Raw genomic sequence first — 25,547 nt, 5'->3', positions numbered from 1 at the left:
AAGTCTCTGACATTTCTGTTAGCATATTTTTTCTGATGTATCTCCTTGGTCAAGGGAAACAAAAGAAAAAATAAACATGGGACTACATAAAACTAAAAAAACTTTTTGCACAGCAAAAGGAAACATCAACAAAGTGAAAAGACAAACTACTGAAGGGAGAAGATATTCACCGATGATACATCCAATAAGGGTCAATACCTAAAATTTATAAAGAACTCATACAACTCAACACCAAAGAAACACACAATCCAATTAAAAGTGGGCAAATCCACAGACGAATGGATTTAAAAAGTGGTGGCACATGTGTACAACACAACGGGATATGACTCGGACATAAAAAAGAGTGGAATCTTACCATTTGCAGAAGTATGACTGGAACTAGTGGGCACTATGCAAAGTGAAATGAGACAAAGACAAATACCATATGATTACTCTGACATGTGGAGTCTAAATAAAACAGAACAGAAACAGACCCACAGATGCAGAGAACGGATCCATGGCAGCCAGAAGGAGGGGGAGCGGGGCCGCAGGGGTGGGGAAGGTGACGGGATGAGAAGTGTGAACTGGCAGTCACACAGTAGTCACGGGGTGTGTCTCCAGCACAGGAAACCCGGTCAGTGGTGCTCCAGTAACTGTGCGGTGCCGGCGGGTCCTGGGAATACTGGGGGCAGGGGGAACCCTTTGTAAAGGATATGACTGTCTTACCCACAATACTGCACATCTGAACCTAATAAAAAATAATGCTGAATATAAACTGTAATTGAAAAAATGTAAAAAATTCCACTCTTTGTGTTTACTACAAAGCTGACCAAGAAATAAATACTGAGAACAGTGAACTAGAAGTTCCTGGAGGACTGACCAGGCCCCGTGAATTCTCCGGCTGGGACTTGGGGGTCACACGCAACAGCAACCATCGAGATTCAGACACCGGACAGAGCCACCTCCATCATCTGGGAACAAACGTCCACACGTCTGCTCAGTGGGGGGCACCTGCAGAGGGGAGTGTCTAGGAAAGGAGGAAAACCTGGGCTGTCTTCAAGAGCTTTCCATGTGGTCAGCAAGAGCAGGAGAGGGAGCACACCACAGAGGCGTTCCTTAACACACCAGAATCCCACTTCGGGAAGGACAAAAGCAGCACGACAAAGGGTGAGCTCACAAAACCTGGAAGGAAATGGAAAGCAGAGCACCCACACAGGCCTGGGGCTTCATCAGGGAGGCCCCGTGGGACCGGCCACTGAGCAGTCTGCCTGGACGGGGATGGCAGAGGGCAGCATCTGGGGAATGCAGGGAAGGGAAAGGCCAGTCAGACGAGTGTGGAGGCCGTGGTTCCTCCCAGTGACCGTCTGCTCATTCCATCCCCCCTGCCCCCTCCCCCCCAGAAAGCAGGAGAGGCACCCCTGGAGTCCATGCTGGCCCAGAAGCCCGCCCGGACTCGCCCCGAGAGGCACCGGGCTGGGCCCCAAGGACTCAGTGAGTCAGCGCGACGACCACGGTGCACCGCGCCACGTCTCACTTTAGGAGCTCTTGTACTGGTTCCACAGGGTCATTTCAACTTTATCTGAGTTTCTCAGATGAAATAGTATTATTACTTAAAACCACTTAAAATACCATACTGTTTGGAAGTTCATGAAATATTTCAGGACCGGATATAAGGAACAGACCCAACTGACAGATGCCTGTATATCCAAACCTAAAATTTTGTTAAAACATGTAACTAAAAAAAGACACATTAAGTCCTTGAAGGTAATCTGAAGAAAAAGGATGGATGCTTCAATGTATCTGCTTATAATATACCTGAAGTTTAATACACGTTATTTAGTTAATGACTCATAAGAGAAACTAAAAACCGCTGTTTTGCCGATAGGACACATCCCTGAACAGGACGTGTCCAAGGGACAAAGAAACCGGAATGCGGGGAGGGCGGGGGGCGGCACTCAGGGTCTGGCCTGTGTCTCTTCAGCAGCTGTCATTCAAAATGTCAGGATTCCAGACAGCTGGCGTCTCCTCCCTGCCTGCCCCCGCACTCTCGTCCACTTCTTCCTGCTTTCTCCAAAACTTTCACCGAGGGACCTACCAGTTTCAGTTCACCAACTTATGCGATTTAATTTTGCTGTGGGACTGGCATCTCAGTTAACCTTATGAGGCTATTTCCTGCCCTCGGCTTCCATTACCCTGACGGGCATGCACTGAACCCAGGCTGACCACTGCCCACACCCCGAGAGCCATTTCCTGCGCGGTGCTGAGCTCTAGAGGGCAGCGCCCTTAGCACACACAGCCTCCTCCCTACGCCTCCAGAGAGAACAGCCCAGCCAATCAAGCATCTGGACGTAAAACACTGATCCCATAATTTCATTCAAAGATAAGAAGGTTTACTAGAAACTAACAGAATGTTAGATTAGTATTAATGACAGATGAACAGCATTTTTAAAAATTAAATGATGGCATGATTGTTCCTAATCTCTCTGATAATCCCTAGAAGAGCCTTACCAACTTGCTTTGCACTCAAATCTGAAGGATGAAGCGGTATTTCCTCTCCAGTAGTTACAGGATGATGATACGAGGATGTGATTTAGGACGCATTATCAAGAAGTGCTGAGGGCTCTTCCCGGGTGGAGTCCGTGGAGCCTTTCAGCTGGACACGTGGCTAGTCCCCCCGAGGACCCAGTTACGAGGGTGGGGGGCCCTGAAAGCGCAGCACTGCAGTGCGAGGCCCAAAGTGCGGCAGATGACTCCGGGGTGATGTCAGGGTTTGGTGACGGGCCAGGAGGAAACGAGATAATCTTAGACGCACCGTTTGTTACTGTGTGGAGCGGGGTGATACACCACCAGCTCATTTTTTATGACAAAAATGAAGATGTTGAGACTTTTGAGGTAGATACTTTTAGTCTATACCTCACCTCCCATGGCCTACAAATTTAGGAACTAAGTGCCAGTTCTGAGTGAGTGAACCCAATTTAATGTGGTCTCTGTTCAAATGTGCTTTGGGGGCCTCACACAAACCACAAATACGCTCTCGAGGAACCTGCGCGGCCACGCCCCCAGAATCCTCACAACGCTGACCTCAGCTCGAAGGCCGGTCATTCGGCGCTGTCAGTCCGGCTCGTAGAATACTGCCGCAGCTAAAACAATGCAAGTGGCTGGAGGGCACTCCCTGTCCTTAATGCTGCTCTTTTAGGGCTGACATGTAGACAATGATGTTATTAATATTTTATTACTATGAACCTACTCCAAGTTGAATCGACACGCAAAGGATTTCGAAAATCTCGAAGGATTCTGAAAAATTCATCCAAAGCAAAGTTCAAGAAGTTTTAGCACACTTGACAAATTTTTCATAATATCTGGTGAACTTCCAGCTGATTATTCAGTAAACAAATATACATTTAGAAAGTCTATAAAATGATGCCTTTTGTATAAAAAACTAAATGAGGTTTCTAAAATTAAGAAGACTTTGGGTTTTAAAATCACTGATGACATATTTACTTGACTCAATGGAAATACGTAAGTGACAGACAAAATAAATTCTGTCCGTTAAAAGTGTACAATCTAGAACCGACGGTGCCCAGGGGATGCTGCTGCTTCCCCTCCTGAACACTGCATACCCGCCCCTACCCCCAGAGGGGCAGCCCCAGCAAGACCACACTCCCCTTCTCTTTCACAGGCTTCTCGCATCCTCTGCCCACCCAGGGCTTCTGCCACTGACTCAGCAGGACTCTGACGTCTGCATTCCTGCTCTGTGTCTCCCAAGTCTGAGCCCACACACAGCCATCCGGTAGCCACTTCTTCCCAGATGCGGACTGTCATCGCAAACTCAACCTGCTTTGGGCACTCGCGGTGCTGCCAGCCCCGCACTCCCGCCCACTGCCACGGGGCCCTCGGGCTTTCCTGCTCTCCCTTCACCCGCCTCTCGTCGCACCTGCCTCTCGTCTCACCCACCTCAGCTTTTCGCCTGCCACCCAACCCCGGTTACCTTCACTCGGCCCTCAGCAACTCCGAGAGCTTCTTGAGCCCTTCTAGTCCTAGTCGCGTGCATGCGTGCGTGCGTGTGTGTGTGTGTGTGTGTGTGTTTGTGTGTTTTCCATTCTCAACATACTTTAAAAAGTGAGGTTGCCAGACATCAGAGATTTTCCTTTATGCTTGATCTTTGAACATAGGCCCAAAAGTTAAAAGGAGTTCCCAAAGGCATCTAACTATAGTATCATCTGAATGTTAAATGTAAACTCTCAGAAGAGAAACAGATCTAGTAAACCGTAATGAAACAAGTGGACTGCCACTATGAAAGATGTATTCAATGTATAATCTGTACAAAACTGGCATGTTTTATTTGGATATACGATGACATCAACTGAAAAAAATTACCATCTTAAAAGAAAAAAACAAATGAATAATGCTCTAAGTTACTGTAGTAATTTTATGACTAGAGAGGTATGCTATCAACATAGCATCATAGAAAGTTCAACCTGGCTGGCATAGCCCAGTGGATTGAGTGCAGGCTGCGAACCAAAGTGTTGAAGGTTCGATTCCCAGTCAGGGCACATGCCTGGGTTGCAGACCATGACCCCCAGCAACCGCACATTGATGTTTCTCTCTTTCTTTCTCCCTCACTTCCCTCTCTGAAAATAAATAAAATTCTTAAAAAAAAAGAGAAAGTTCAGAAACTAGGAAAAGAGGGAAAACACATATTCACAGCATCCTAGTGTAACTATTATAATCAGTTTAGGTTCCCCATTTTATTTTCCACATGCATTTTTTTGCATAGTTTTAAATCACAACCCAAAAGGAATTCAGTTGAAAATTGTAATATACTTAATTTTCACACTTTTGAACATGTTGATTTCCTCCTATTATTCACCACTATAAATAAAGTTCTTGGGGATGGCTGAGTTGGGGAAGTGGTGACCGGGAAGAAAACAAAAACAAAAAGATAAAGTGGTAATGAACCTTTTCGTAATCTAGTTTTGTTCTTTCGGAGAGACCCCCAGAAATGGGATTAGCGGGCTCAGAGGTATAAACATTTTACGACTACTGAGACACCTTGCCAAAAACTTTTAAGAAAGACTGCTACTAACTTACAATGCCACCAGCACGTACAGTGACTGTTAAGACTTCTACTAACACGACACATCGCAGACAGGTGCACAGAACAAACACCTAAAGACCAGGATGGACCACGAAGTGCACACCCATGGGCCGCCAGTCAGATGGAGGGAGAGAGCGCCGCCAGAGCCCCACTGCTGTCTCCTCGCGTCCGACTCCACCAAAGCAACACTTCTGAGCGACCTATGAGAAACCACTCATTTTGGTGGGAGGGGGCAGTATTTATAGCAAAGCACACTTTAAATCCTCATATGCTCTAAGTATTGCACAGAAACAATTCCAGTTGGTATCTGAATTAAGTGGTACAAGATGTCTACTTGGTTGAATATAAATTCTGAGGAAGTGCATGTTAAAAAGCAGTTATAACACAAATGTGATTTAGGGTATAATTTAAGTGAGTAGAATAAGTAGAATTAGACCTAGTGCAGGTAAAATAAGTATGTAACAGAATGAATCAAGATGCCCAGTCTTGATGTGTTGTAAGATGTAGTCTGAGAAACAGGATTTACCTCTGTGGATGAAAATGCTCTTAAATAAATCACCAAGGACTTAAAATATTTTGATACTGAATTCTAAATTGCAATAAAAATTCATGCTCACTCCTTATGGGTGTTAACATGACTATGAGCGCTGACCACATTAGAGCAGCTGCCCGTGATGGGGAGGGGGAGGGAACGCGGTGGGACAGAGGCACGCAGGGGTGAGTGGGCAGCACGCTGAGACGCTCCGGACGAGCCCAGGACGCCGCGCCTGACCCCAGATGTGCGGTTAGTCCAAGCCTCTAGACCCGAGGGTCTACAAAGGTGGGAGGAGGATTACGCACACAAAAAAAAGAAAAAGAAAAAAAAGACAAGCAGCAACTAAGCGATTACACGCAGCATGTCAAGTGAGGATGATGGCGAAGTTCGACTTTGAAACTACCGGAGGGAACACAGGGAACTGGGCCGCAGAGACGGAGTCGGAACTGAGTGCGGAAAGGGGGAAACGAGGAGGGGAGAACCGGCACACACTTGTTTTATGGGAGAAAAACTACGTTTGCGGCGCCCGCGGGATGAAGAAAAATAAAGGCATGGGAGGACATCTCCAGAAAGTTACATTCCTCGAAGCAAAAATAATTTTGGGAATAAAACCAAGACCTAGTTAAAATTAACTTTAAATAAAATAGGAATGATTGATGGCAGCCTTAAACAGGCTGGAAAGGAGAAGAGAGCAAGATGGACAGTGTCGGGGGATAAAAGCATACATGAAAAATGCAAACGAACTAAAGCAGAGGTGAAAAGACGCTAAATATTTGGAAATACACATCCAAGTGTAACCGCCCTAACATAACTGGTAAGGCCTTTATGAACTTTCACACATTAGTTACTTGTTTTAAAATCCTACAACTAGATCGTATCTGTTTCACTCTGTTAAAATAACAATTAATTCAGTGGCAGATAAACCGTATTTTGCCATGTATGATGAGAACTCTTTTGCCCAAATTTTTGAGGGAAAAATAAGGATGCACATTATACATGCGTAGCGCCTGAAGTACCTTGTGTCTGTTCTTGTGTGTTGTAATTCTTTGTTACATAAAATTTCATGTATCATACATGTTCAAAAATAAATGCGAAAATTCCTTTATAATGCAAATAACAGTATCTTTCCTGCTGGTCTGGGAGGGGGCCGTGTGTGGGGGACAGCGTTCCCTTCCCCTCAGCCGGGACGGACGCCCATGAAGTGCAACGGCGGGAAGTCACTCACCAACTGGGCTGCTTCCAGCTCCATTTGGCACCGTGAGGTCTGCAGCGCTCAGCATCCCACCTGACAGCCACACAGAGAGAGAGGGGAGAGGGCAGACTGAGTATGAACCGGCTCTCCTTGTCCGAACGCCTGAGAACCACGTCAGCGGGGGAACCCTCACCCCACTCCCCACACCACAACAACTAAGGCCAGCCCAGCCTGAACTCGCAGTAACGTGGAGCAGAAGCAGGTTCAATCACCAGCCACCATCGCCTGAAGGGTAAGCCGTAAGTGAGGATATGAAACATCGCAGTAAGACACTTTATCTGTATAAAGTGAGCAGTATAATAACTAATAGATAATAACACAAGAATAAACTCTGTTTCACACACTCACGACTGGGAACCTCCTTGTGCCCACACCCGCATACGGGTTCAGCTCTCAGTTCGGACGTGCGTGCGCCCCTGCGCATCAGCACCAGAGGGCATGTACCAACACGAAAGGGCAGTGCTCGTGGAGCACGGCTCAGGCCAGGACAGGGCTCGGAGTAATGCGGCGAGTGCCCCACGACTCTCTGCTGAACAAATGAACGGACCCAGGCAGGGAGACAGGCAGGAGACACTGACTCCCATCAGTCAGGGCTAGTCCTGTAGTCTAACATGAGCAGTCTGTGCTCAGCCTTAAATCTGGTCTCACGATGTCCCAATTAATGTCCTGCCTGTCAAGTGCGTCTTTCCCAAGACAAGGAAAGCCGTGGACGGCAGCTGGTCTGTGCGGCCCCACGGGCCCTGACACAGTGCTAGAGTCACAGCAGACTGCCACGAAAAATACTTTCGGAGACAGCCAGTTGTGTAGGACTGGCTCTTGCTTACTGAAACAGTAAAATTGAGAGTAGCAGCATCAGGAACTGCTCATGTCAGCAATCTGGTTGCCCCCCTTTCTGTTCAAGAGCTGGCAGAACAGACGCCTCCACGTACCCGCACTGCCGGTGCTCGGTGGTCTCTGAGGGGCGCCAGGGGACACGTTTCTGTGCAGCGCGGCCTGAGGCGGAGAGAGCATGCTTGAGTCCGCTAACGCGGAGCTGGCTGCCAGAGATGGGGACACGAGGGAACTCCCTGGGTTCGTGTAGGACAGAGCACTGGGGCTGCTCACAGGGACTGTGACAGACATCGAGAAGTTCTGAGGTGGCAAACCGGGCTGGAAGGAAAGAACAAGGAAGAGAAGGCTGTTAGTTCTCATTTCACCATGACTTAGTAAGTTTGGTAACACATGAACTTGAACTAGACAAGGTAACTCCAGTTATTAAACGTGGAGGATGGGGCTAGGTTCTCACTAATCAACTTGCAGATTCAAGGTATTTGCTCTAGAATTGTATTTAAACATGAGTATGTTCAACATGGACCTTTTCCATTTCCATCTTTTATATCCTAATACGTATGTACTAAAATAAGGTATGTAAATACATATTTCAAACATTCATAGAGATGAAAATTAGATGTTGGAACCTGATATTAAATATTGTCAAATTTAGACATTATGAAATATATCATGTTACCAAGAAAGCATAAATTAGTACTTTAATGAAAACTAGTCTAACAATATTATATTCCTATTGGGAGATTCCAATTATAATAAAAAGGGGAAGTGTATACAAATATTATAAACTTAATACATAAAATTTTGGACATTATAAATAAGGCCTGGTATGACTTAAATGACTGACATTGATAATGGACAAGACTAAAAAAACATAATAATAATAATAAAGTTATATATGTAGCACAATGCAATCTGAATGTAATGAAAGTGAAAAGAAATAATTAAACAATAAAATTAACTACTGACAAGCTCTCTTTAAATTGTGATTAAATTACAATTATTATCGATGCTATCTTCCCTCCAAAATATTCCATGCCCCCTTTAAGATATTTGTTTCCTCTGTCATTCTTCCATAGACCATTTACAATATACTTGTTAACCAAGATAAATAACAATCCTCCATATAATTTAAAATGAGAGAAAACCTTCCCTCTTCCTACTTTTTCAAAGTACTTTGTTGTAAAGTAAGGTAACACTGCTAATTCAAAGTTGGAAGAACATAAAATAGTTTATGTACTCTATTCAACAGATTACCTCAGGCAGAAAATCAATATTCACTAACAGATAAAACAAAGGATATAAGATTAAAAAGTTTTCAAAGGTAAAGCACTTATTTACCAATACTCCTGCATCTTGACATTAACTGCACGCTCACCAACATCCATATGAGGTCAGAAGGGATTTTATTTTTTTGTTAGCTATTGTTTTTGTTGTTTTGTTTTTTAAGAACAATGGTGGTATTAGCACAAAAATAGCCCCTTAAGTCTATTTTCCATGAGCGGCTTGTACAGTCAGGACAACCCTGGAAAACTCGTCCACAGTGCCTACGTCGGGGCGCAGCACTCTGACACTGGAGCGCGTGCCAGCATCGGACCCAGTCTGCTGCGTGAGGCCTGCGTACATACACTGCCTTCGAAAACCAGATCAAGAACAGCCGCCTCAAGCAGCTCCTGCCAATGGGGCTTCCAGCGAGAGCTCTTTGAAGAGCTATCAAAGGCGCGTGAGCTCAAAGAAATACTGTTCCATTATGGTTAGATGTGTGAGCGTGGAAAATTTTAAACCAACTCTTTGTTTTGCAACCAGTTTAAGAATGCTGTTTCCTTAAATTAAAATAGAACCCAGGCTCTCTTCCTCCATACCTACAGAATAAAAAAAGCAAAGGAGTTTGGAAACATGGCTGCCGAGTGGTGTGAGGACATTTATATAAAGAGCCAAAGAGTAAGCTACTATGACACAAGGTAGTTAAAAATCATTTTGAAACACCAAATTTTGTAGCACATCCCACCATTTCATACTTTATAGTCTCAAGAGCTACTTGAAGTACATGAAATGTTTTTTTTTAAAGTCGTGAGAGGGAGAGGGAAGGCATATGCACCCTCCAGTTAAAATCATTGAAATTTAGAGCCGGACGAGACCCTAAAAAGTATGGGAGGCAACCCCTCACTGTACGGAGAAGGGGCTGGAGCCCAGGATGTCTTCGGCGCCTGCCCAAAGGCACAGGCGGTATAGTAAGCAGCCCAGCCTGGCTTAGGATGCTCCTCTTCACTTCTGTGTTTAAGGGACTAGACGTGTCTTATAAGGTTTCAGCTATTTTATTCTAAAGTTCTATAAAACCAAAACAATGCTGCCTTTCCCCCTTCCACCGATCGCTGCCGTCACCCACTGTGAAAACACAGACGTGTGGTCAGTCTCTTCATGCACGCGTTAAAAGCACAAACCATACTTTAGTACTCACTGCGATTTTATGATTCCGCATCATATTATCAAACTCCTCATTAATTTTTTTATACTTCTCTTCTGTGTGCGGAGTGAGCACATAGGAAGTGTCAGGGTCTGGGCTGTCGCACCCTCGGTGCTCCTTCTTGTTGAGCGCCTAGATGACGAAGTCAACAGAAAGGATCAACACGTAAAAAGGAGCGGTGGAGCGAGAGTACTTACAGGGCCTCGCTTGAAAATAAAATCACTATCTTCATTTAGTTTGCTGAGTCTGTCCTCCGAGAGCGGACTGTGCTCAAAGTAATCGTCAGCATCGGGGCTGTCACACCCGTTAAGGCCTTTCTTTCTTAACGTCTGAAATACAATTGGAAAATTCACACACATGATACTCACTTGCCACGGGTTTCTTTGTCAAACGCATTAAGAGAGCACAGACTGAATGGAGTTGTAAAGGGGCCACTGAAATGGTTGTCAATGATCGCAATGTGCTCTACAGCTTCAGGGAGGGAAGCTGGGTGATGCCCCCGTCGCACATGAAGAGCAAAGGAGTATTTATTTGTTCGGGTGTTTTCTTCCCAAACTTCCAAGAGAACACTAGTGAATTACTCACTGCTCTGACGGTTACAACCCAACCTGATTAAAGCCTCGTCAACATATCTGCTAGGGCCAATGAGTGTGAGATCTGAAACGGAAATGTACCCAAATGATGTTTGCGAAGTTGTGATGGCACCTTTATAAAGTGAACACCTCAGCAACGTCATCTGCTGACATTCTACCCTGCCTGAGAGCCTAGTGCCCTGAAAAAATCAGCACAGTATTCCGATAATTTCACTTTTAATTTGTTCTGAAATACTATCATTTCCCTATATCATTTTGAAGTATAAAAACTCAAATAATTATTTAATATATGACAAGAATGGCTCTTTCCTATGTAGAATGACCATATTAGCAAGCTTACATATTTTTAAAATTAACAAAAAATAAGTTATTCAGCATGTATCTTCCCCAATCTCTTTGTATATAGCTCTTTCGTGGATTGATGTAATCCACTAAAAGTGACTTTCTTGAGAATTTTATTGAATGTCACCAGAGTATCTCCTGGACCAAAATGACTTTCTTCTTTTTCCTAATACTGTAAAACACAGTGAACAGTTGTTTTTATAATTTTTTTAAATTAAAGTCATCATGAAATGACTTGTCAAGTATTTAAAACCAAGAGCTTGACAACCTATAGAATACTAATTTACTTCTAGAACGTCTATATTTTTAAAAAATTCTGGGTCTGATTTCAAAGAATTACTTATTTCAAAGTAGAATTTAAATAGCTTTGAGATTTGTTCATTTTCTAGTAAGCACAGAGAAATTTGAGGAAGTTAACATTTCCTGGGTAAGCCTACCTTACAGAGCTAATTTAGTCAGAAAAAGTGGTTTGACCAGCAGACTAGTACTAGATAAGTTCACTAATAAATAATGATTGAAATTACATTTAAAGAAGATACTTTTAACCAATTCATAATAATAGATCTTGGTATCCTTTAAAACATGACTTACAATAATTGTGAATGCTCATTTTATGCCTTTGTTTCTTGAAAGAAGTAGAAAGTAAGCACACTACACATTAAGATTTGAGCATTTTTTCTTAGTTTCCCTGAAGTGAAATTATTTTCAAATTTCACTTGACTTCAATGTGATTTTCTTCATGCTTAAAGAACCGTAAGAAATCACTGGTACAGATATGTTAGCCTCTCAAGTCGCTCTGGTATGTGCTAGGAACGCCCCGCAATGCCTGACACCCCACCACAGCCCAGGCACTGACCGTGGGCACGGAGCAAACACAGCACCCGTTTCCCGCACCGCAGGCCCGCAGGCCCGAGTGCCGAGGGTCTAACTAACACAGGGCCTGTCCTGCAGACTTAGCCATAGAAGGTCCCGTCGAGGAGAACTGAAGGCTGAGGACACGCACCCTCCCCCATGCACGGCAGCAAGCTCTGCCTGCCAAAGCTCTGCCAGCCGCTATCTGCAGGGAGATGTTAACACTCAGAACACTGGTGCCCAGTGGACTCTCACAGCCTGCAGAGCCCCGGGAACAGAACAAAGATAGCAGGTCCCTACACACAGACTTGGGCATGAAGTTGCAGGTTCATTCGCGCCTGCGCTTTACAGACGTTCCCCTCAGATCTACCTGTCTCAGAGCAGGGAACTCAGAGTCTCACACTTGCGGTAATAGCGATCAGCGAGCATGCACCTTGTTGGACACCTTTTCAACTGCAGAAGAAAAAGGATAGCGCTTGTGTTTCGCGATGACATGCAGTTTTCATCCTACAACAGCAGGGTTAACCCGACCTGCCGTCGGGAGGAAGGACAGCGCTCTGCACCCCCGGCCCTGCAAGCCTTCACTTCAGAGGGGTTCCCGTCACTGCGAGGGGAGCCGAGAGTCTGTATCAGCTCCGCAGATAACAAGCTAATGCACCTCTGCTGGAAAGCCAACGTGTGTCTTCTTATCACCAGAACACGAAGAGGTGTTCTGAGGACCCGACTACCATAAAAAGACCTTTTCTGCCTTCTTTATCACCACCGCATAGCATAACAGTACAGGCTCCTCCTGGCCGCTGGCACTCACGAGAGGAATGCTGTCACCCGTCAGCGCGGCCAGGCGAGGCGTGTGAGAAACAGGCTAGCTTCGGGCTTTCCCACCTGCTTCACGTGCGCCGCCATGAACACACTTGCTCAGTGAAGACGACAGTCGCAGAAGTCACCTCACTACGAGGAATCTGCTCTTAATGGGGACAAGCTCATCCGGAGTACTTACACTGCGTACTCTCCACGGCCATTTCTGTGATGCTACGGCTCCGTTCTGAAGGGAACGGGACTCTTAAAGGGCTCTATTCTCACACACGCGGTTGACAGTTTGCAGTGTCGCCATCTCAAACTTAAAGGCGAAAACACAATTGTGCCAAGTAATTTGGAATTTCAGGAGCACAGACCATTCACGTTGATTTCTCCTAGCTGTGTTCCTTAAACAAGTCCACTCCAAAAACACACACTGCTAAGGGGTCTGCTGCGATGAGCAGCTGAGCTACTCCTCACTTAAGGCTGACTTGACACAACCTATGTCCTTCACGACAATGCTCCAAAATTTCCTCCTGCTGAGACGTGAACAAACCATAGTTGGGGCTTTTTCTGCACTGAGGAATTATGTGCCGATCACACAGCTGGTTAACTCAGGGAGGGGCCCTGCCGACCGGCCGTGGGGGCAGAGGACACACCAGGCAGACCCCGAGCTGCGGGTCTTGGTGCTGCACCTTCAGGAAACCAGGGATCCCCTCCGGCCTTGGGTACCATCTGCCCACACTCTTCCAAGAAATTCCCCTGTAGCTTGAGCTACTTAAAACAGATTCCTAGACCTTACAATCAAAGAAACAGGGTAAACAAAACTGCCATAACCCTTTAGGTAAGTCCCGTAACAAGTCTGGCTAGTGCCTCCACAACCCCGAGTCCAGGAAGGGTCCCAAAGCTGGGTAAGGGGCCTGAGGATTATTTACTGCCTGGGGCCGGAGGAAACTGGCTCATAATGGTCCGTACACCAACACAGACCTTTAAAGTCCTGTGTTCTATTGTTTCACTTACAAAGTATCAGCAGCCTTATCTTTCGAGTCAAGAAAACATGTATAGAATTCTGGGTATATATCACTGCCTGGAAGGCCCTGCATATTTGCCTTGTATTTTCTAGCTTATATTACTAAATCTGCTGGTGAAACTGGACACAGAAAGAATAAGGGAGGAGTGGGAAGGCGATAGGGAAAAGAAACTTGAGGAGGCCAGAACAATGATGTTTAGACTTTATAAATATATCCAGGTTTTCTTTTACACAATATATATACTTAAGAAACATATTTTAAAATGAATTATAAATTAGACAGAGGCAGCTAACTTTAAATAGATTTTTTTGGCTTATATTCTCTCATCAGCATGAAATAAAATACAATTTTCTTATGTTCTGATATAAGAACTATCAGCCAAAAATAATGCATTTAAAATTTTAGTTACTTATTCTACATTAAGGTGATATACACACACGTATATATTTATACACACATATATATGCACATATATACACACATATACACATACAATCTTTGGTGTTTGCATACAGAGTAAAGAAATCTAGTATTCAGGATATTTTTCATTAGAAATGTGTTTAAATAAATATTTAAATAATGACGATATACTGTCTGACATAAGGACTGATTAAAATCCCAAGGGACTGGCAATTTCTGGACTCTTGAGGCATGCTACTAAATTTTGGATTCGGGAGTCTCTACTGCCTGAGTGTTAAGTGAGGCCATGCCTGACAAGATTGTGTGTTTAACCTACTGCCTACAAAGAGCTGAAATGCTCTTTAATACATGTTCAATTCTATAATGATAATTCCGAACACCATTCCCAGCTAACAGAATCGCAGCCTTTAGAAGGAAAGCTATGGAACGGAAAGCACTCAAAAGGCCCGTGTGCACGGTTTTAAACGCACAGGGAGCGCACCAATTCAATCAGTCCGCGAGATGGCCGCCCCCCGCAGACCCCATTTCTGTGAAGCGGCCGAGCAGCAAACGCCCCATCAATGCTGGCTGCCTGGACAATTGCTCAGATCTGGCACAAGGTATACATGAGTGCTTGTAAAATAAAGGAATAATGTCTTCAGTTCCAAAGAACTTAGACTATTAGGATTTTTTTAATGGCAAAAATTTTCCTTTTCCCCCATTTTTAGTCATTGTTTCCAATTTTGAAAGATATTTCTTACACTTCCTAGACATGTTGAAAATACATAAAAATTCAATTTTTTTTAAATTGTGAAACACACATTAAAAAGGACATCAAAATTTATATAAAATTCAGTGATTGGGAAGTGAACAGCAGTGATTCTAATCAAGTCAAGAAACTGACCAGAACCAGCCCCTCAGTATCTGCCTCAGTCGCACAACCCCGCACAGCCAGTACACCATCCCGGCTCTGCGACGGCCACTTCCCACGTTCTCCTGGTAGGTGTGCCACAGGCACACAGGCCCCTACAAGTATAATCTGACTTTGCTTGCTTTTAGATACCATGTGAATGAAACACATACACTACATTATTCTGTCCAGCCTCTATGCACTGTACATTCTGTCTTGCCTCTTTCCTTTGTAACACTCGTCCACAGGACTGCATACGGTCATACTGCTCATTTTCATTGAACACTGCATTACACGGGGTGGGGGGCAGAGGGTGGGGGTCATCCATTCTCCTGCAGATGGACCACTGCAGTGTTGCAGTTTTTTGGCTATTATAAAGACGGTGCTATATATATTTTTGCACATAGTCTACTGTGTATCTTTACACATTTCTTTAGGGTATATTCTTAGGAGTGGAATTGTTAGTTCATAAAATGTTAGCCCTGGCTGGTGTGGCTCAGTAGACTGAGTGCCAGCCTGCAAACCAGAGGATTGCTGGTTTGATTCCCAGCCAGGGTGCATGCCTGGGTTGTGGCCAGGTCCCCAGTAGGGGGCGTGCGAGAGACAACCAAGGGATATAGCTCTCACACATAGGTGTTTCTCTCCCTCTTCTTCTCCCTCCCTTCCCCTTTCTCTAAAAACAAATAAAATCTTTAAAACAATAAAAATGTCAGTCTTCAGTTATACTAGACAATGCCACACTTTTTCAGTAGTTGGATCAATGAATGTTTCTGCATGCAGCAAGGAGTTCATTTGTATTACTCTGATTGCTAAGGGAACGAAGCACATGACACATCTATTGGCCATTTGGATTTTCTCTTTTGTGAAGTGCCTGTCAAATACTTTGCCAAGTTTTCTACTGAGTTGTTTTTTTTCTTATTGCTTTATAGTCATTTTTATTTGTAATCAACACAAGTCCTTTGCTAATTTTATGCACTGTAACAATCTTTTCCCATTCTGTGACTTTTTAAAATACTTGTCTCTAGATGAAAATGGGTTCTTAATTTTAATAAAGTCAAATGTCTCATTTTTTCCCCCTTTACAGTTTTCCCTTATGGTAGTAATTTATGTCTTGTGTAGGAAAGCTTTCCCTACCTCAACATGAACACACTCTCCTATGTTACCTTCTAGAAAGTTCTATGACCCCGCCCTTCCCGTTTAGTCTGTAATTTCCAGGGAGGTGGATTTTGCTCAGGACACGAACTGCACTGGCCCCACAGCGTGAGAGGCTTCTCGGGAACGCACAGACTGCGCTCCCGCTCCCGCAGAGGCGTCTGCACGCCCTTCTTCAGGACACAGCCCACAGCCTGGCTCTACTCGCCCTTCCCCGGGCGAATAGCGCTCCTCTTCCCAGGAGCCTCAGCGGCACTGAACCTATCACAATCAGGAGATGGGATAACTCAGTCTATTTTTAAGAGCTATAAACTTGTTTTAAGATGCCGATTATCGACTGCTAGATTAGTGTTCTTGTACCCCTCACGTGAGTACCTTTTAAACAGCCCTAATGGCTGCCTGGTGCCCACAGGACAAATGTCAAAAGCCGAGCTCAGCCTAGTATTGAAGGCACTGCCCATCAGCGACCCCCAGTCTGTCTCTTCTTCCTCACCTCTGTTCTCCCCTATACAAGCTCTAGTTCACAGGGATCTTTTGTACGATGTGTATTGTGAAGTAAATATTGAAGGGTCCCCCCCCCCCCGCTGCGCCCCAGAAGCACATCCAGTTTTCCTAGCACTGTGTATTGAAAAGGCTTTCCTTTTCTAATTTCCCTGGGCACTTTTGCCAAACGTCAATGAACCATACTCCTGTGACTCTAACATTTCCGAGCTCTCTGTTCTGTTCCATTGAGCTACATATCCATCCCTATGCAAATATCGAGCTTTCTGTGTTACTGTAGGCTTACAGGATGCACTACAGGTGGGACATCTGGCTAGAGTAAAACAACCAGCAATTTCCCTCCTCTTTCTACCACCCTGGTAAGTGTACAGGAAGGGGGGGCGGGGGTGAAGGCATGTGACCTAAACCAATACAATCAAATCAACGTTAGGACACTTGCTGGGAATTCTGGGGCACAACTGATCTATCCTGCTTGATAACAGTGCCTAACAATGCGGCATCCACTAGCCATATGTGGTTACTTAAACATCATTAAAATTAAAAATTCAGTTCCTCACATTCCAGTGCTCAGCAGCTGCACATGGCTAATGGCCACCGTCCCAGACAGCGCAGACACAGAACACTTCCGTCACCACGGAACGTTCCATCAAACAGTGCTGCTGGAGAGGCTGCCGTGTGCAGACGTGAGGCTGGGGCAGCCCCTGTCAGCGTGAAGACACCAGCGTCAGGACAAAGCTGATGCTGGAGGGAAGGCAAAGACCTGGAGCCCAGTTTAACAGGGGCCCATCTCTACCACACCGCTGGGTTTCTGTTACGTGCTATTACAGATACCCCTGTTTTAAAGACCAGTTTTAGTCAGGTCGTCTGCTGCTTGCAACCAGGACAACCTAATACAGGCTGGTTTCAAAATGCTTTCACATACACTATTTTAACTGAACCTCAAAGCCCATGAGATTTGGAACTTTAATGCTAATCTCTCTTCCTATTAAACATTGAGCTTAATAGCTGGTGATCCTAAACATTCAATAAATAACTGGTTAATATAGTCAAAAATGCTAATTATAGAAACTTACTTTGATTACAATTAAGTGACTATCAAGTAATAGGATTTGAGAATTAATAATACCCTTCCCAAAACTAGGTACCCACCTAAACCGTTATTTTCTACCATCCTACAGAACAAGACGGACAGGTTCTCTATTCCTCAAAGTAATGATTTTTAAAAACTTATTCAACTATACAAATGTGGAAAATGGCAATAAAATATTTTAATTATATAATATTATGGAATAATCCTACAGGAACACTAATTGCATAAAAAAAGCATGCTGAATTTTAAAATTCCTATACAAATACTAGTTGCTATTTCTAAGTTCTTTTTGCAGAACATAAACATTTTTGAGGTTTTCAAGACAGATTCTGGAAATAATAACCCAAGCCCATAAGTTAACCAAAAAAAAAATGAGTTATATGAAAACAAATGTTCTGTAAACTCAAATCCTGAGAGAAACAGTCTCCACTGAATCACGAGAGGCAAAGTCCGAGCTCAGTCACCACGTGCTGGCTGACTTTCTAGGACCCGGGCACGCAGCTTCTTTGTGAGGCTTTAATCACTGACCTCAAAACCAGTATTAAAAGTGTGCCTTCTGGTGTCTTCGTACTAATGAATGACAATAAGAACTACATGTTCTCTGAGTCAAGAACTAGAACCACATGTCAATGTACCCACATATATACTGTTCCTCACAGGACACCCTTAGGGTGTGCCAGAATCGGAGCACACACTCCTTGCCAGGAATCAACCCGCCGAACAGCACTGTCAGGTACGTTTACTCCTCCGAAACCTAAGAGGCGCACACTGCCGCTGGGAACTGCGCAGGTGCAGCACTGACTGTAAATTAAAAGCAGGGTGACAACTGATCTGTGCCAAGAAGATACGCCTCTTTCTTTAGACTGCAGATCCCTAAATAGAGCTTCTCTCAGAACTAAGCTCCAAAACTCAAAATAAACAGGAAAACTAGGCAGCTATCTGCTTAATGTTGACTGTGTGTTTTAATAGCCAGGTTTAAAAATACTGCGTGTCTGCACTGGCTACCTTTTCCTGAAAGAAGTGAGGTATCACAGACTGAACCTCACATCACAGGCAGACACGGGCCCCTGTTTCACATACGGCAAATAGCCTGCATCTTCTGCTCCAAATGAGACTCTGGCTCTAACTGTAGTATAACATATATGCTGAATGATTCATATTTGGTGGGAACTTCACACTCTTGGGGCTCTGAGTGTCCTGAATCCTTCTGAAGCATAACCGACAGAGGGATTCACGTAGGAAGACAATAAAATAGCAGGATATAACATACCAAGTCGTTAGGGAAACAGCAGGGAAATAAGCCAGTTACCACTATACTTTGGTGCCTGGCACCATGCCCCATACCCAGTATGATAAATACCAATGCAATAAATAAAAAATAGGTAATGCATTTCATTCATCATTTTTACCCTTTCTCTTTTAACCCTTTTCAAAACAATCCAGTTCAAATCTAACACAATTTATAGCTTAGGAAGTACAAGACAGTAAGTCCCAGGCTGCTATTCTTTTAAGTTCTTTCAATAGCTACCCAAATCTTCAGGAGAAAGTCAAGGGCCTCGCACCCTCTTTGGGGTCTGGCTCACTGCGCAGGGCTCGGCTCTTCCACCACGCTTCTGCCGCACTTTGCGGATCTGAATTCTGTAACATAGAGGTGCCACGCCTCTCTTCCCACTCCCACGCACCCTAACCCCCTGGCCTAGAACACCTGCTACCAGCTCTTCCCTCTCCGACCCTGTCCTCTAGAGGACCGTTCTCTGACTCTCCCAGTCCCCTGCACCCTCCTCCTCCTGCTGGTCAGAAATCTGGTCCGTGTATCAGAGAACTGCCAGAGGAAAAAGAAGAACAATTTATCTGATCATCAGCACTAACACCCTCGCTCCCTGACAGAGAGAGAGGTAAAAAGGACACATACGTATTCAACAGTCATCACAAGAAATGCATCACTGAAATGTGAGTGATATTGCACAGGAGGGATGTATCACCCTGTCCCCCATGATCTCCTGTTTATATATCAACATCAATCTCTGATGGAGAAAAATCTGACCTCAACGAAAGAAAAGTCACACAGATGTGCAGTTCCTGATAAAAAGCACACAATGAAAACCAATAATTGTGTGATGAGTAATAATATTCGAATACGGAGCAAAATAAAAACCGTGAAACGGAAATTGCAAGAGCCGTGGTGACCGCTGTGTGAGGAGATGGCGCGGGACAGGCGGGAGGGGAGGGGCATGAGGATTGCGTGCCTCACCCTGTGCGTCACCGTGTCACCATCACCGTCCTGCTGCGTCAGGCTCTGTGAGGGACAAAAGAGCGGGGCAGGGGGCTGGAGGTGCAGGGAGGCTGTGTCTTGTCTTCAGAGGTCTCATTACTTTTCCCTGCCCCTGCCGCTCCACTGCAGCCCTGGAAAACATTAGGCAAGCCTCTTAACACTCCCTGTCCGTTCCGTTCCTCATCTGTGACGCGGGGGGGAAAAACTGTTGGCTCAGAAAGATTCTCTGAGGACACTGTAACACTGTCACGAACACTTTGCGGACTCACACTTCCGGTTCTTTAAGGTCAGTGCTAGGTAACCTCAGGAGACAAAAGTCATTTATCTTTCTTTTTGCTCAACCGGGGAACCAGAGTCCCTCTCCCATACATTCTCAACAGACCCCTAAATACACTCAAAGCAGCATTCACAACCACACAGAATGGAAAACCCATTAGAAACGTGTTCCCCAGTTCGCAGTTCACAATATTGCCGTACCGTTTTGAATTGCTTCGAGAAAGGTCTTGAGCGTTACAGTTTCTGCTTGCTCACCGTTTGAAATCATTTGAGGATATTCTTGGGAATGAAAGTATTTTAAAAGCTGGATAACCACCACCAAGAGACTTCGTGTTAACTTGAAGCTTTCAGTCTCACTGCACTTTGGCCTCTTCTGAAGAGTCTGACTCAGCAGGCCCCAAGCGGAGCTCCGAAACCTAGATTCCCAGGAAGTTCTCTGGAGGTGCGGATACTGCTGGCTAGGGTGCCACACTCTGAGAACCACTGATTTTAAATAATGTGCCACCTGTTTTTATCTAATAATTAACACTTAATTATCACAAATCTTACATTGATTTAAGATCCTCATATTAATTTCAAAATAATCTCTACATTCCTTTGTAATTTGAAAGCAGGCAGGGATTATTAGGACTCAAAAAGGCAGATTTTTTCTTTCTTTGGAATCCAAATTAGCATCTTAGTTCATTGATCAGTGTGCCTCAATGTCCTCAACTGTAAAATGGGGTCAGTGGAGAGACATAATAAGATAATATAAATACAAGCCCTTGGAAGAGTATCAGGTCATATTAAGTATTCAATAAATGTTACCTATTACTCTATTACAATCATCCTCGCCTATTTTCTGTTCATTATTGAGGAAAACTCATTCATGTTTGCTACATGTTATACATTACTGGTATAGGTATAAAATGTTATCTACCTATGGTGAAATATCCCGGAGCCCCGACTGACTCAGTGACAACGGGAAAAAGGGGAGGGGATGGGCGAGATCAAAGATCCAGGTTCTGATCACAGTTCCGCCACTAAACTGCTACCTATACACATGTCATTTAACCCGGGTCTCAATTTCTGCTTCCGAAAATGCTCACCTGGGACATGAAGATCAAATGAGAGAACGAGGGTATAATTTTTTTTTAAGCACTGTAGTATCCCTGTGGTGAGTGAAATAGCTCTCCTCAGGAACAGTTCACAAGACATTAACAAGCGAGACCAGTGGCCACAGCCCCTGTATTCAGATCCTTCAGCGACATCCCAATGATCTGAATCGCCATAGCTGCTATATACTGACATTCTCCAATGTCACCAAGTCGTAGCTATTTAAAAAATACTGAGCAGGAATATGTAACATTCCAAATACTCCTGCAAAGCAAAATTTAACAAAGATATAAAAGTAATTTCAGGTGTTTATTGTGTAGCAGCTGCTAAAAATCCTCACTTTACGCCTTTAGAATAACATCCATTTTGATGCAGAACTTCTATTGGCTCTGGGCTTTTATTCTGTCTAAATTCAATGTACGTACATGTATGTGTATAAGGGACGGCCATTCATTGGCAGTTTTCATTTCTAGTTGCTAAGACTTTAGGACATATCTAATGTCCTTATGCAATTGCATAATATAATTTGCATGTTTTTAAATCTTAATTTGCTGAAAACTTGGGTGTTCTAACATTTTCTTCAGACGTTTCAATTAAATTACTACTTTTTGTATTGATTCTTAACAACATGAAAATGTTCAATGCACATCTTTGATTGTATTCCTTGTATAATGCCTCCTAATATAGGAAATAAAGTAATAAAAATCATTTTTTTCTAAAAAGTACATTCCTGAAAAGCAGTATATAAACATTTTCAAGCAAGGCGTTATTTTAAACACAGCAGTAACACTCTCCATTTCAAAGAAATCCAGTTATGAAGGTTCTTTTGAAGTTTATCTTAACGACAACCTAATTTACTACTGTGTAAGTTTTCATCTTCATATATTTAGTTTTCTCAACATAGAAAGTATGTATATCCTACAAGACACTGCAGACCTTAATTTAAAATACCTAAATGTCGCCTAAAACATGTAAATGTTGATTTTTTTAAAAGCTCTATAGAAATAATGTTATCGGCTAAAGTTAATTAAAATTTGTAAAGCTAGTTTGAAAACAGAGGTGGCATGAAACGGGGAAGAACAAGGACAGACCGTTCTGCAGAGGGTCTCTAACCCTGGTGGTTCAGACGGAACGGCAGACAAACGGGACTGTCCTGTCTTTCTTTCTGTTTACCCTCAATGTGCAAATACCAACAGCTTCAATGTGTCTCTACCCCGGTGCTCCCAGAAAACACTCTAAATCTAACTCCACGGGCATAACACACGGGTATCCTGCGTTACGCTGCAGACCACGCAGATGTGTTAACCTCACAGGACACCTATCCTCCTTTCTCTTCATAGCACGTCCCCAAAGAACCTGCGTGCAGGACACAACAGAAACGCGTCTACAGAAGACTCCATGTTCACACATTCAAGACTCTGCCCAAGGACAGTTGACTAATGTAATGTTTGGGAAGTGAAACCCTGCTGGTTTTAAAGACTAGCACTGGCTGCAGCAGGCAATCAGTGACTTCGGGTCAGAGGCTTTGTGGAAGCAGTTCACCGAGTTTTCGGTTTCACTGCTGATCGATCACCCTGACAGGGAAACGCATGAGAGCCAACCTCTCACAGCTGTTCCTGTGCCGCCTTCAATGCTGATGTGCGTGCACACGCCCATCCTGTGAGGTGGCTAAGCCGTGTAGAACATCACACGCCAACGTGTCAGGAGTTAGAGATACAAGACCTTCAGCTGGAAAAAGTCGATCTCCTTGATTTATAAAACTTGGGTAGAAAGAATCATCTTGTGGCTTGACTTAGAAATCTCTAAATAACATCGTTTTGCAGAGCTCATGGCACACAAGAGCCCCTCAAATATTTTTGTCAAATGAACAAATGGACATCGAAATGTGCACTTCCAATGACAATTGTTTGAAAGGAAACTTTGTGAAAAAGGAAAAAATACTTACAATGGTATTCTAAAAATATCCTCAGTTGAGACGTTTGTAAAGCGTTTGAGAACGTGGCCCACAGGAAGTCAGTGCAAGTCTCTGTCACTGGTTTGGCTCACAACGATCTTTGTGGCCGCATTAGCAGCAGCCATGAGCACTGCTGGTGAGAAGCACTCGGATCGTACACACCACTAGTGTACTCACACCTTATATACGTGGGAGAAAGGAAACCTTACAAGTGTAGCCACCGTCATCTTATAACGTGGGTTCACTAATACACAAGAAAGGCGAATTAAGCCTTATAATTTATTCTACCACAAATTAAGCCCTTACAAACAATTGTGTTTTCCATCCACTGTATTGATGCGATTCAGAAAGAACTTCACAAAAACCTATTGGTAAGACTTATGTTCACTTCTAAAATTTTCAATTAAAAAGAAAATATCAAAATCCCAAATGGTAACTGAACTGCAGAAGTTTTTCTTCATATTGAAGCATAGTATAACATAGGAGTCTGCTAAAAAAATGTGGGGGGTCTCTCCTCTGACACTTGGACGGCTGACCACAGACGACAGACGAACTGAGCGAGGCAGTCCCCCGAGACCCCTGGGAGGACTGAAGCAGGCTACACCCTTCGAGTTCACTAGGGAAGTCAGCGGGAGGCTGTGCCAAGCTCCCTCAGCCTCGGGGTGAGAGCGACCCTGCTGCGGTGAAGAGCACAGCAGTCAGGGTTCGGACGGGTCCCTGCCTTCCACGGTGAGACTCACCTGACCACCTCTTTGTGGCCAGTGGAAAGTCAATGCCATTATTTATCTGACTTAAGGCAGTGCAAAGTTTTATAAGAAATAGAGATTTTAAAAATAAGATATCATTTTAAACTAAACACACCAGGATATTCCCCATTTCAAGGAACTTCAGTTACAAAGTCTCCTCTAAAGCCCACCCAAGTGGTGACTCCCTAATTTACAAAATTTTGATTAGAAATTCGTATCTATGGAACAGGGGAAAAGTCTACTGAATAGTTTGTCCTGCATATAAGTGGTAAGACACAACAAAACTGCTCAATGACAGAAAATAACTTACAACTGACGTAACTGCGCTGAGGGGTTGTCTAAAGACGTAACCACGCAGTTTAACTGAGTGTTCAGCGAAGGCCAATCAGAAGCTCCACGCAGTCAGGGGAGGTCTGCGGGAGTGAGCCGCTTCAGTAAAACTGAGCCAACCAAGCAACAGAGAGGAGTCCTAGCTATCATCACGCTACACTTTTCTTCTCTTTTCAAACAATCGGTTAACTGCTAAAAAGTAATAAAAGTGTTCTTTTAATACAAGTAGCAGAATTTTGGGGTGGGTGGGTAACGATTACTATCCAAAAAGGAATGGCTAAGGCAGAGAAATATAGAGTAAACTTAAAACTCATTGTCAGAACTATAATATAATCTGTGGAGGCAAGGAAATTAGATTTCTACAAAGTAGTACCATTATCTTAATTTCAATCACTTGAATAAAATCTAGATTGGAACTTCATTTCTTCTTTTATAGTTAGTTGTGCCTCACTTCGCAGGGTCCCAGTACTTTCACCAAAGAAGTGCCTAATTCATTAAAATAGTTTTCTGTTTCAATAAGCTAAGCCAACGTATGTATCTTTTCAAGTGGTGAAAAAATGTGAATAAAAATGAAACAAAATCCCTAAATATAAACAACAAAGACAAAAGTAAAGATCAAGCTAATTTAAAATGCTATTGGAAAGATACATGGAAAGTTACCTTTTATAAGAAGATTTTGCAACAAAAAAGCATTAAAGGAGAAGCATATTGGTTCTCTTTTTCGCAGGTTTAGTTTTAAAACACGATTTCTGAATGGAAAGAAATCATTCTTTAAAACTCCCTTTTCTTTCTTTGCACTTAATTAGGCTGGCAGAATTATGAGAGGTGCTGAAAAGCAGCAGATTAAGGAAAAGCAGGACACAACTAAACATCATTTACATCGTTTTCTCTCATTTCGTCAGTGTTCAGAGTTGTGGGCAATCACTGACATACAGAAATCACTAAGACATTAAAACTACAACTTCACACTGTCCAAAGAGATGACAAGTGTCTCAGAATATCAATTTAAAGTTCATAGAATAAGTCACATAGATGAAACGCTGGGTCGTACTG

At 43.7% G+C, this 25,547-nt stretch overlaps 1 protein-coding gene across 7 annotated transcripts in view; it reads right to left on the bottom strand.

Annotated features, from left to right (window-relative positions):
* Positions 1–25,547, bottom strand: part of MEF2A (myocyte enhancer factor 2A) — a 102,091-nt gene that overhangs the window by 15,756 nt on the left and 60,788 nt on the right. For 5 of the 7 annotated variants that reach the window (XM_045824768.1, XM_045824770.1, XM_045824773.1 and 2 more), the window contains 3 exons: positions 10,151–10,288; positions 7,794–8,013; positions 6,838–6,897 (listed from right to left, as the gene is read on the bottom strand). In XM_045824768.1, coding sequence (XP_045680724.1) covers positions 6,838–6,897; positions 7,794–8,013; positions 10,151–10,288 — 418 coding nt within the window. Of the gene's footprint in view, positions 1–6,837; positions 6,898–7,793; positions 8,014–10,150; positions 10,289–10,353; positions 10,486–25,547 lie in introns of all 7 variants that reach the window. The other 2 variants (XM_045824772.1, XM_045824774.1) reach the window with 1 other exon arrangement.

Source organism: Phyllostomus hastatus, unplaced genomic scaffold (assembly GCF_019186645.2).
Source record: "Phyllostomus hastatus isolate PE091 unplaced genomic scaffold, TTU_PhHast_1.1 phas_scaffold_555, whole genome shotgun sequence".
NCBI lineage: Eukaryota > Metazoa > Chordata > Mammalia > Chiroptera > Phyllostomidae > Phyllostomus > Phyllostomus hastatus.
This window is presented reverse-complemented; position numbering and strand designations above follow the sequence as displayed.